General features: G+C 34.8%; 1 protein-coding gene across 8 annotated transcripts in view; it reads left to right on the forward strand.

Annotated features, from left to right (window-relative positions):
• The window catches only part of Rbp6 (RNA-binding protein 6), a 965414-nt gene that overhangs the window by 407224 nt on the left and 544321 nt on the right, over positions 1–13869 (forward strand). For all 8 annotated transcript variants that reach the window (XM_073984491.1, XM_073984486.1, XM_073984492.1 and 5 more), the window contains exon 6: positions 8599–8640. In XM_073984491.1, the coding sequence (XP_073840592.1) occupies positions 8599–8640 (42 nt within the window). The remainder of the gene's footprint in view (positions 1–8598; positions 8641–13869) is intronic.

Consider the following 13869-nt stretch of genomic DNA (forward strand, 5'->3'; position numbering starts at 1 on the left):
TTTCGTGTTGCACAGTGATATATATGCAAACTTATCCATTATTTGAAATTGCCGAAATTTGAGTTTTATTTAAAAGAAAACATGAAAATGCTTTATTAGAATTATTGACATTTGCTCATAGAAGTCGTTTAAAAAAATTTTAGGAAAATATTATTACCTAAATTTAAGTTTGTTAAATATTATCAACTTTGATCGAATTTATAGATACATTTTCACAAACAAACAAAAAAAATTCATATTTGCACTTAACAGAATAAAATAGTTCTTAGTATTTATTTATTTGCAGTTTTTAGACCACAACAAATATAAATGCGTTTTTTAAATCATTTCTAAATCACAACCATTGGCGCTACTTTAATATTCAGTGTTGTCGGTTATTCCGTTTTTTCTCCCCATTGAAATTCGCTCATTTGGAAACGTATTTTTTGTGCATTATTTATTCATCGGCGTTTCCTCTGTTTTCCGCATTTTAATTTCATATTCAATTTGAAACTAAATCTCCGATGGTCGCATACATTGCGTTGGCGTCCTTTTCAGTCCATTTCAGTTATTTCACATTTTAATTTTCTCCATATCCGTTTATGTTTTTAATATCTACTCTCAATTCTTTTATCATCGTCTTTTTTATCTAAATTCCCAAAAAAGGAACAACATCATCATACCGTTGATTAGTTTTTATTTAAATCACTAACAACACATTTAGAACGCTTGTCAGTTTACCAACACAAAAACACACATCAAATGCTTACTCTCTTACCCAATCAAAATCGCACAAAATCGATTTCCTCTTTTTTCAGAATTTGTTGAAAATTTTTAAGCGGAAATCAATTTTCATGGTAATATTTTGTTTGTATTGGGGAGGATATTTTTATGTGAAAAGTATTTATGATGAGTCTATAGTCAGTAAATTGATCAACGGATACTAACAAACGCACAGTGGTGCAAAGATTATTTCTTTTACTTTGTTAAGGAAATGAATAATTTGCAGCAATTTAACACATTTTTATTTAGACACAAAAAAGTTTGCTATACAATGAAGAAATCTGTAGAATTACAAAAAACTGATTTAGGGGCAATATAAGGGACGAGAAAACTAATCGTTAGTCTTTATCAATTTATGTTCGTCTGAAGAAATATATTCTTTTATTCCTAATACTATACATTTTCCAAGATATTGTCTATTCCAATATTCAAATTATGTAGTTAGGGTGCGATGTTTTTTATTGAGTCCTGAATATTTTACATATATTGATGACATTTTATCCATCCATCATCAGTTCTTATCACTACCGAATATGCATACATGCTTATCCATATCACAAATCTTTATCGGGATAAGGACCGCATAATTTCTGTGTACTTAATATGAAATATATACCCCGTTGTATAATCCATCCCGAATGAACAAGCAACACACAAACTTTTCTACACACATCACTTAAATGATTCGAAATTTCGAATTGAGAATTTCTGTTAAATGCCATATTTAATTTTTTGATCGTTTCAGTTGTCATGGATGGGTTTGGACTGACAGGAGTTGAAATGTTGCCGTGTTTGTGCACCAGTTTTTCCCTATGTACATTAATTTCATTAAAAATCAGCACATGTTTCTTCCGAAAAACTTTTCATTTCTATATGAATTTTTAGTAGTAGTTCTCCATGTTTATGTGTGTTCGTATGTACATGTGTATGTATGTTCATTTGTATTCGAAAAAGGAATACAAATGAAATAGTAGCTATGTGAATGTGTGGCTTGGTGGAACCTTGTATTCGTTTTCATTTTGATATTTTAGTTAATAGTTAATTGCTGTATATGGAAGCTAAAAGGGTTACGGAAATGGGTTATATTCTAATAACGAAAGGGTCTCTAGTCATGATGCCATCGTCATGTACACTTGGACACAACGTGGGGTAAAGGTGGAAGTTAAAGTGTTGGTGATATTTTGGTCATTCGTGTTAAAAACATCCTGTAGCAGCTAAATCCCTGAAAACCTCCGAAAATCGGGAGGTACCGTTCTGAGGGGGTAATCCAAAACATGGACCAGTGCTGACACATTTCCGGGGAAAAGTTTTATTGGCCCATATAAGACTCAGTACAAGTCTTCAACTATTTTTTCATTCAAAATCATTTTTTTACTTCTACACATACAGGGTAAGCGCCAGTGTTCGAAATTTCGAACACCATTTTCCGGGAAAACGAAAACTCGGAATTTTTTTAATAGATTTTTGACATCTGCTGGTACTTATTACGCTAAGAAGTACTTTTATATTAAAAAATAAATAAAAAATGTCTCGGGACGAAATGGATTAACCTAGACTAACGAAGCTATTTAAAATAAAAGCCACAAAAAACTAGAAGTAAATAATTATCTGATCGAAATATTTAAAACCTCAGGTGTAATAGCCTAGACAGACGGCAGGCAGTCTTAATTTGCATTAACAGCCTTAATTAAAATTAATTTTAAAAGTCTGACATTTTTAGAATAACCGTTCTCGGTACTGTTTGACATACGACCGCGTGTTGAGTTGTTTACAGTGACATTGAAAAATCACTTTGCAAAACAAAAAATGGAATTTATTTGTGAACATTTTCGTGCGATCATTTTTCACAACTTTCGACGTGGATAATCTCTTGCCGTATATTGATCAAATTAAATCTGTGTATATCGATAAAGGATCAACCTATAGCACCGTCACATGTTCGCCATGTTATATACCGTGATATATAGGCATCCTTGGGCAATTATTCCAGCAACTAACATTCGATATTGCATGAAAATGGGGTTTTTCTCATTGGATTCCCTATTGATCGGTACAAGAAATTCCAACAAAATATGATCCCGGTGCGTAAAAAGCCGTTTATAAGATGGATGACGGTGACAAATCATGGAACTATGCGTATGAGCTGTAAAAGCGTTCAAAAACCATGTTGTTTGCTCTGGTGTATGACGAAAACGGAGAAATTTGGCAACATAGGGCGCCTTCATTTTTATACCCTCAGCATTTATGCTAACGAGGGTATATACAATTTCATACGGGCAAAATGTGCCTCATCGAAATAATGGTTGGGCGAAACGTGTTTCAGACAATTTGGAGTCGATTGAGCAATGCCCGTCCGTCTGTCTGGCTGGCTGGAACGCACGATAACTCTCGAACGGATGAACCCATTTGATCCAAAATTTGGCTTTCGTAATTTTTTGCCCAAATTTAGTTTAAGTTCGAAGATGCGCTATATCGGTCCACTCCTTTCGGTACCTCCCCCACAAAAGTTCGAAAATGTTCGGAAAATTTGAGCGCACGATAACTCTTGAAGGAAGTAACCGATTTGACCCATACTTTGCACATCGTGAAATTTCTACTAAACTTAGATGAGGTTCCAAAATGGACTCAATCGGTCCACTCCTTCGGGCTCGAGCTCTCGAATCGCTTTGATTTTTGTTGCAACAACTTGTATTCATTGCCTCCCATACGACGGTACAAGTTTCATCAGGGGCAAGTCCATACTTCCTGAGAAAATATCCTGAAAGATGCAAAAAGCCCCTACAACACCGTGTGTAGTGGATGGAGCGCAAGATAACTTTCGAATGGATCTGCCGATTCGGTCAAAAATTTGGCCTTCTTAATATTTTGTCCAAACATAGTTTAAATTCGACGATAAGCCATATCGGCCCACTTCTTCAGGTACCTCCTCCACAAAAGTTCAAAAATGTTCGGAAAAATTGTTCGTACGGTAACTTTTGAAGGGAGTGGCCGAATTGGTCCATACTTTACACATCCTAATATATTTACCAGATATAAATCAGGTTCAAATATGGACTATATTTGTCCACTTCCTCCAGTACCTCCCAAACAAAGTTTCGGATAAGTTCACTTTAAGTCCTGCTATCGAATCACTATGATTTTTGTTGAAGCAACTTGCATTCGCTGCCTCAATTACGAAGGTAAAAGTTTTTCTCGGGGGCAAATCCACACTTCTTGAGCAATCAGGCCGATGTATTTTCTCCGCAAAACTTTTGCTCTTTAATCCTAATCAACATTTTTGTCGTTTCATATGCCCAAAATGTTTAAAACACTCTAAATACATACGTTTTTTTGGGAAAAATTTGTTTCAATATACACAGGCTGAGGGTATATTTCTGTCGGACAAGCAGACTGATACTTTTTTACTTGTTATTGAAAATGTTCTCATATCGACACCGTTAGAGTTTTTTTAAATATTATTTTTGTTAAAAATAATTAAAATACCATAAAATAAATTATTTTTTTTATGTTATTAATGATTTTATAAACGTTGATTTATTATAAACGTAAATATTGCTAAAATGTGAAAATGTTATGAAATGGATTCAACCCGGACATTGTCAAAATGTGAAGAACGGAAAGCATTTTTCATGACTCCGCTGGACTGCTTCAAAAAACCTATGCAATCGTTACTTCAAATAAATTTTGCTGGGCAGATACATACATATCGTCATCAAAAATGCCCGAAGACGAAACCCACACGCAAATCGAAATTAGTTTTTTGATGGGATCTGATACATGAAGTTAAAATACATGCTCTGGAAATTTTTCAAGTTTCCACGTTCAAAAACAGCGACCCTATTCAAGAAATGGCATTTCGGAAAATGCAGATTTTGTTGTCATGACGTATCCCAAAACAAAGATTTCCGCTGTTTTGTTTTCATTTATTGCTCCCATTTGTATAGGATTGATAATATCCCGAATACTCGCCCTCATTAAGAATTATATTCCATAAAACAGTTTTTCATTTTATAACGTTTTTGCTTCTCCTGTAAAGTTTTGATTTTGTGGGTTACGTCATTGTGTGGTATACGTTTTAATATAATTGCATAATTATTGTGTATACGTACATGGTCAGGAAGAATTTATAGAAAATTTTTTTCCTCTTTTTTTGTTCTTCTTTTCTGATCTCTTTCATCTTTCGGGAAATCGCAAGTTTTTTTAATCTCAAAAATCACCGCTAAAGTAAAGTAAGGAAAACGCGAATATTTGTCATCAAATATATGGTAACATGGGGCGCCTTCGCCACGTTTTTGTTCAAAATGTTCTCATATCGACATCATTAAAGTTTTTCCAAATATAATTTTGGTAAGAATATTAGATATATAAATGATTATAATGTTGTTTTTAAAATATTATTTTTGAGAATTTACAAAATTCTAAAAAGTGGCGAGGCCTCCCCACCCATGGGGTAGCTTCGCCATCGACATAGGACATATACCAATGGACTCTAAAACTGGCATTTATACTTTCTCACCAAATATCAACATTATGCATAAAAGGAACATGTTTCTCAAAAATGATTCAAAAATTTACAAAAAGAAACATATTCTAGCCGTTAGTTGAAGTAAGTACCTTGAATTTAGGCATAAAAATGAAATTTTTGCCAAATTAGATAGGTTTAGCACAATATTTGATTTCAACTTCACATTATAGCGTGGTATATCAATAGCATAAACAATTTAAGTTAACCCTGACATATTTCTCACATTAACCCACAAAACCCCTATCATGGCGTAGCCGACCCACCCCTTACATAGTTCATAATATGAATATATTGACATTTATAATTACTTTTATCATGCAAATTATTTGGATTTATATTCTTCAGTAGTTGTCTATTAACGGTATAAAATATTATTTTGATATCACAAAAGGTATACAAGATATCACAAAATATACCTACCATGAATATTTTTCGCAATACCCCAAAAACATTAAACCGCGTGCATCAGCAATCATATATTTGTTGGAAAGCCAATTTTGGGAGATGAAAGATCTTCGTTAATCTCACAATTTTCCCTTTATCGGCATTTCTGTAGCAGTTATAATTACCAAGAAAATCAGTGCTGGCGAAGGCGCCCCACTGACGAAGCCGCCCCATGTTACCATATTCTTTAGTATTATTTATTAACTTTTACATTCGATCAAACCATTTGTCGAAGCACTTTTTCCACTTCGAAAACATCGGTTTTAAACGCTTTAACAGCCCTTTCTGTTGACGAAAAATTTTGACCACGCCTTTTTTTGATGTGCGGGAGTAAAAAAAAACATCGGGGCTGTTCGGCGGGTTTCCCAATTAAATTCCACGTTTTGTGTGAGAGCTCGCATTGTCATGGTGCACAACGTTTTGTCTACTCTTGTTAGTTTTTCAAATTTCTCCGAAGACTACAGGCAAACAAATTATAGTGTACCACTCGGAATTGACCTACTTCGTTGCTCAAGCAGAACAGTCGTAACATGACCAGTTTTGCCGAAGAAACCGGCGACCATGTGCTTCGAAGTGCTTCTTCCACATCCTCTTATTGTATTTGACTCATCTTCGGAGATCCACACGGTCGATTGATGTTATGTTGCGAGCTCACACGCATGAACCGTAATTCGTTAAATTTACAATCTTATCAACTTCTTTTGAAGCACCGCGATCATATTATCACTGTAAAGTATATTCATATATTCTTTTGATCATCGTAAAATTCTAAGTCGATTTAGCCATGTGCATCCGTCCGTCTCTTGTAATCACGTTATCGTCCGAATGAATTGAGATTGGTCTAAACTTAGATCAACGATACCTCCCCATATAACGATTTCTCCCCTCCCGATTTCATATATTTTGGAATTTACGTAAAGAAACTCCTGCATCAAAAATTGTGGACCTAGGTTTTGTTATATGTCGGGTATTTTGACGTTTTTAGCTATGTTTTCGGACCGAATTAGCTATAATTTGTTATTTAGAGTTCCTAGTGGATAAGTAACATCTCCACCTGAAATTGTGGACAGAAAAAAAACCTAAGTATTCCATATTAACCTAGACCAGAAATTTATATAGTGGCCTTTTTATAACAGTGGCCAATATTTTAGGATGAAATTTATATAGTGGCCTACATAAGACGGTAATTTATTTAATTTTGATAATAAAATTATTTACTTCGTAAGGTTAAAAATCCTTTAATTAATATAAAATAATTTTATAGGTATATGTAAAATACTTTTTAGTTTAAATCAACCATATATTATCTCCACTTTCTGTGGACCTATTCTGTAACTATTACTATTCTGTAACTTTTCAACGACAGTCGATATTGTTATTTAAAAACAAAAAAAAAAAATCTAAATGTATGGGTATTGTAATGAGTCTTTTTGCAAAACAAACTTAAAATAGTAAATATAGAGTACATTAGGTGTAAATAGAGACCAAATGTAGTACGTTAAACAAATAGAGCACGGATAAGTAAAATGGAGTAATGCAATCTATGATAGAGTTCGACTGTTCACCCTAAGTATAAGTACAATTCCAAAAAAGCAGAATTTGTTTAGTACGTATGTACCCTTTAACATAAGTACGCATTGAATATCCAGAAAGATACTGAATACCAAATATGGTGCTGAATCAAGGGTGCAAATGATACGACAACGATTTTTCAGATGTTAAACTTCTGTTTCCGACTTCTGTTCAGCTCCTTCCAAATGAAAGAATAAAATCATTGTATCGCATTGAATTAATTTTTCGGCGTTCATATAAAGCGGATGTGGTATGCAAAAACTTTCTTCAACACCTGTCGTATTAGAATTCTGTAGTACTTAATTTATGTGCAAAGTCATGCCATTTATATATTAATCCTTTAAGTTTTGTGCTTTCATCAATTAATTTTCTTTTAGCTGGCACATTTCAAGAACATACATGACAAAACTATTCCTTAAACCAACATTACTAATGATTTCTGTATATGTTGCTAAATTCCGGACACAAAGGAGCACGCAAAGAAAATATTTTTCCAAGTTAAGGAAGAATTTAAAGAAAGTCAGAATTACTTAACTAAAGATTTTACAAAATGACAATTCAAATACCTTAAACTATAATTTATGCCCAATGTTAGAAGGAATTTTTCTCGTTTAAGTCACACCTAAAGCCTAGTATGCATTGACCTTTTAAAAACACCAAGGTCTATCTGTATAATCCTTTGTGTAATCCTTAAAATATCAGTTTCAAATTTTAAAAGCTTCTAACTTATGTGGAAAATTATCCTAAAATGATATGATTGTCATTTAAAACTGGTGTGTGTGTACGTACCTCCATAAACTCTTCAATGTCTTGATTGTGAAAACATATTGTCTCGTTTCATTTGCTTTCTTTATCAAACTAGCCCAACTACAAAAATTTCCAAAAGTTTCCTTCAGATAATCATTCTAAATGCTTAGTTTTCTGTTGCTTTGAATTTTAATTGGTTCTTGAATGGCTTTATTTTTCGCAGTTTGGAGATTTCTTACTCAATATTTTAATGATTTTCTAGTAAATAATTGGTGTTGGCATTACGGGTACAACATATGTATATTGATTGTTATTTTCTTAAATAAATCAAATTCAGTCTTTAGCATTTTCTTTAAGAAAACATTTTTTGGAACTCCAATAAAATTATTATTTATGATACAAATACTTTGAGATAACTATTCGCTAAATACGGTCCACAAAATATGCCATTAAAATTTTATGCTTATTTTGCAGAAATTCAAATATTTGGATTTTAAGCAATTTACCCAAACACTCAAATATCTCTTTTCTCTTCCTTTTATTTACAGGTTGATCCAAAAGTAGCATTTCCCCGAAGAACACATCCAAAAGTAAGTACAATATAATATACAATAATAAGAACAACAACAAAGCTCATAAAAATAATTTCTTTTAATAAACATGAAGATAAAAGAAATATGAACTTCAAGTAGGCATAAAAAACACAACAACATAATAACGTTGAAATTAATCTGCCACGAAATAGATACCAATGCTTTGTCATATACAAATTACTTACTTACTTACTTAGCTGGCCCATTACAGAACATTTGTTCTATAGGCCGAACTAAGAAGAGATCTCCATTCCTCTCTATTTGTTGCTTTGCTCTCTGGAATACCGCGCCTTTTCATCTCAACATCCACTTGTTTGCGCCATCTATTCCTTGGCCTGCCAATTCTGCGTGCACCGCCATGTGGCATGTATTCATACGCCTTTTTAGCGGGTTCATCATCGCTCATTCTTATGATATGGCCTAGCCAACGCAATCGCTGCATCTCGATACGTTTAACAATATTCATGTCGTTGTATAGCAGATACAGCTCGTGGTTCATGCGACGTCGATATTCACCGTCAACGCAGATTGGTCCGTAGATCTTTCGAAGAATTTTTCTCTCAAACACACCAAGCACTGCCATGTCTGCTTGCGCAAGTACCCAGGCTTCGGAGCCATACATCAGCACGGGTAGTATCAGTGTTTTGTAGAGCGTTATTTTTGTTTGACGAGATGTGGCTTTGTTTTTAAACTGCTTACTTAATCCAAAGTAGCATCTGTTGGCCAATACAATTCTTCTTTTTATTTCACAACTGATGTCGTTTGTTGTGTTGACGGAGGTGCCGAGGTAGACGAAGTCTTTTACTACCTCAATATTATAGGAACCAACTTCCACAGTCGGTCCGAGCTCAATGGACGCATTGCGCGTCGACACCATCAACTTGGTCTTCTCACCGTTTACCGCCAGACCCACTTTAGCAGATTCTCCTTCGACCTTTATAAAGGTATCAGTTACTTCTTTTACTGATCGACCCATGATGTCTATATACAAATTACACACATAGATATGTCAGAAGGATTCCTAGGTAATAACATTTCACATATGATAATAGCATATCCGCGCATATCCTAGCGTTATTGTCGGTTGATTAATATTTCTTGAAGCGGATTATATATTTTATTTTCTGTTTGCGGTAGAGTATTAATGTCATGATACCTTCTCAAATTTTCTAGGAATGGAGATACAGTTTTTTAATTTTCAAAATATGTGTAGTCTTGCCTTTAGTCCCTGATACCTTATGACATGTAACAACTTAAAGCAATCCAAATGAAAAGAAAAACATTTAAGCTGTTTATCCAACGTTTTTCTTGTGGGAGTCAAGTCAGTCTGGGAGTTTCGGAGATGTTTTCCTGGGATATAAAGCAGTCCAGGTTATTGGAGCATAACAAACAATAGGAATTGGAATTGCATAATAAAAATTATATTTTAATTTTTGCTATATGCATTTGCAGAATTTTGAAGTAAATACAAAACTAGTTGCGTTGGTATATTGACTGCAATGGACTTGAACTTCAAAGAAAATCGAAAAGCTGCCGCATACTTTCTTAACTTCTTTTGGTACACAATTTCCATATTTGTTATCATCATCCCTCTAGCCCACCTCGTTATCAAAAGAAAATGAGAGTGTGGCTCTCTTTGGGTTTCGTTCATTGAAAATTATATAATTTTATTACTTTTATTACCCCCAGTCGAATTGCTTGCTGATACTCTCTGCTTGTCTTTGTGTGTGGAAGGTGGTATTTTAAATGCCAACATAGTTATGCATTTAAAACATAAATCTTTTAATAAAATGACTGCTTATGAAAATTACAAAAAAAAATGTTAACATTATTAACTTCACCAAAAATATACAGGGTTAAACAGAAATGTGCATACCAATTTCAACATTATGTGGATGAGGGTTATTGAAAATATTAGCTACTATTATTATCGTATAATCCGCTTCGTTAGTTATCAATATCTTACGGAACAGGTATGGATTAAAAATAGTTAGGTCTCCTGATAATGAGGGGTAGCAATATTTATAATAATTATTATAGCTTTCATCTTTGCTTATAGTTTCACATGTAAAGATGAAGTGTATAATGTATTTATTTCTATATTATAGTATTGTGGTAACTCTGTTAATTGTAAACGACCTTGTAAGTAATCCTCATAAAATCCTCATTCTCACACATATTTAAACATATCTGTTTATGCAATAATGAAAATAAAATGAAAACCTTAATTTCAACAAGCCATACACTTAGAGGTCTCTAGGTTTTTTTTATTGCCCCTTCCCTCAAGTGTTCATCTTCTCATCGTTCAACATCACCCTCTGTCATAAACCGAGCACGCATCTTCACTGAGGTCGTTTTATTTCACAATTCTGCGACACAGAAGACAGATACGCAGGCAAAAGTATTATCAGTGACTGGAAAAAAAGAAAAAGAAACGGAAATGCCACAAAAACAGCATGTTGTTGTGGCTAAAAAAGAGGATTCTTGAAAACATCCCCATCAAGAGCAACAACATTACGAACCACATTAAGTTCACTCATTCATAAGGAGGCAACATACGCAGTAGACATACGGCTGGCTCAACGTGGTTGTTTCGCTGACATTATAGCGAAAAGTGCGAAAAAAATATTGCCACAAAATGTTGGTGAAATGCTGGTGTTTTTCATTCATTCCCTGGCTGTCTCTGCAGTTGTTGCTGGTGGGGTGTTTGGCCCTTGTAAATATCTTCTGAGTGTCTTTCCATATTTTTTTTTTCAACTTGGTTGTGGTTGTTCTTGCTGCTTCTGTTGTATACCCAAGTATCACCAGCAGGAATGTTAAGAGATTTGCCATAGCTTTTTTTCATATTTTTTATCATCCAACGTTTAAGAAAATAAATGCCAGGACGAAAAGGACTAAAGAAGACATTTATAAACATACGTACGCGTAAAAACGCACTTGATCACATACACACACCCACACTTCTGGCCCATTTGTGTGAAAAGCCGGTATAAATTTCAAATATTTTTAAACGCAGCTTTCGACCATAAAATGCAGATGAGCCAAAACAATTTAGCCGCAAAATAATGTTCTCCCACCGTTTGCTGATTTTTATCTAATTTTTAAATAGTCATAATAATTGGCTTTAACGACAGAATATTGTCCTTAAATGTGGATGGCAGGGGAATGCTATTTTTAAAATTTATAGTGGGATTCTGTTGAAAATGCAAAAAAAAAAAAGAAATATAATGAGCATATTTTTGGATTCAAAGATATATGTGTATATAATCTTTTTTGCTCTTCATGCAAACTAAAGTGGAGTTTCAGTGCTAGAAGAAAATTGCTAGTAGTATTACAATAAAAAATTAGTGGATTATGAAAGTAAAGCTACAAATAGCAAACACGTGTATCGGAGTTTTGAAATTTGACAATGTGAGATAACGTAAAAGGATGCTGAAGATTATTTCCCTTAATTTTTAAAATACATATATTGACAGACTTAATTATGTAGTTATCAACGTCCGGACGAAACTTCTAAACTATTGAAAGTATTCATATGAAGGAGTAAAAAAATGATGGATTTTTGGACATTTATACCCTAAGGGTACGAAAAGTACTTAATTCTGAAAAGTTTTTTCTCAAGTAAAATCCTAAAATCCTATTGTAAATATCGAAAATAACGACGGGGTATAAAACACCAAGCCACAAAATACTGTACTGGACATACGGCCATAGGGGTTGTTGGACTATTTTATGAAATATATGTGTTGTATAGAATTCGTACACTTTGATTCTCTTTTGATATTATATTTACTTATTACTTACTTACTTAGCTGGCCCATTACAGAACATTTGTTCCATAGGCCGAACTAAGAAAAGATTTCCATTTCTCCCTATTTGTTGCTTCGCACTCTGGAATACCGCGCCTTTTCATCTCATCATCCACTTGTTTGCGCCATCTATTCCTTGGCCGCCAAGCGGTCCGTATTTATACGCCTTTTTAGCGGGTTCATCATCGATCATTCTTATGATATGGCCTAGCCAAAGCATTCGCTGCATCTCGATACGTTCGTCAACGCAGATTGGTCCGTAGATCTTTCGAAGAATTTTTTTCTCAAACACACCAAGCACCGCCATGTCTGCTTGCGCAATTACCCAGGCTTCGGAGCCATACATCAGCACTGGTAGTATTAGTGTTTTGTAGAGCGTTATTTTTGTTTGACGAGATCTGGCTTTGTTTTTAAACTGCTTACTTAAACCAAAGTAGCATCTGTTGGCCAATACAATTGTTCTTTTTATTTCACAACTGATGTCGTTTGTTGTGTTTACAGAGGTGCCGAGGTAGACGAAGTCTTTTACTACCTCAATATTATAGGAACCAACTTTCACAGTCGGTCCGAGCTCAATGGACGCATTGAGCGTCGACACCATCAACTTGGTCGTCTCACCGCCAGACCCACTTTAGCAGATTCTCCTTCGACCTTCATAAAGGTATCAGTTACTTCTTTTACTGATCGGCCCATGATGTCTATATCATCAGCATAAGCAAGTAACATGTGGCTATTGGTGTAGATTGTGCCACTTCTTGACTGCTTGACTCTTTGGTAGAATTTCCGGACTTCATTCTGGTTCCTGTACATCTCGATTCTTTCACACTCCCACTTTTCCATTTCCCTCTTTTTCCTGCGGAAAAGACGTTTCTCATCTCCCCTTTTCTCCCGATATCTCTCGTGCGCTACGCGTTGCTACGGATTGTAAAGTAGCCCCATATGCCGCATTTTTCTCTTCGGTAGCAGCACGACACCCCTGATCATACCATGGCTTCCTTGGTGGAGGTCTCTGGTATCCAAGTATGGATTTTGCGGCTGTTTGCATGGAGTGGGCAATGCTTTGCCACTGCGCTGATATGTTATCGGGATGAGGAGTGCTTTGATTAAGCAATTGGGCTAGTTGAGTGGAATATGCTGTGGCTATCTGTTGTCATTGCAGCTTACCGATGTCTAACTTTCGTGTTGTGTTTGTTCGTACTTTGTTTGCTACGTTTAAGCGGGTGCGTACCTTTGCTGCAACAAGGTGGTGGTCCGCATCAATGTTTGCGCCTCGGAACGATTGTACATCCAACACGCTCGATGAATGCCTTCCATCTATCACAACATGATCAATTTGATTTCTTGTTTTCTGATCTGGAGACAGTCAGGCACCCTTATGAATATCGAGATGATTAAATCTGGTACTGCTAACTATCAT

This window comes from Musca autumnalis, unplaced genomic scaffold, assembly GCF_047663935.1.
Source record: "Musca autumnalis isolate F117 unplaced genomic scaffold, ASM4766393v1 scaffold_4, whole genome shotgun sequence".
In the NCBI taxonomy this organism is placed as follows: domain Eukaryota; kingdom Metazoa; phylum Arthropoda; class Insecta; order Diptera; family Muscidae; genus Musca; species Musca autumnalis.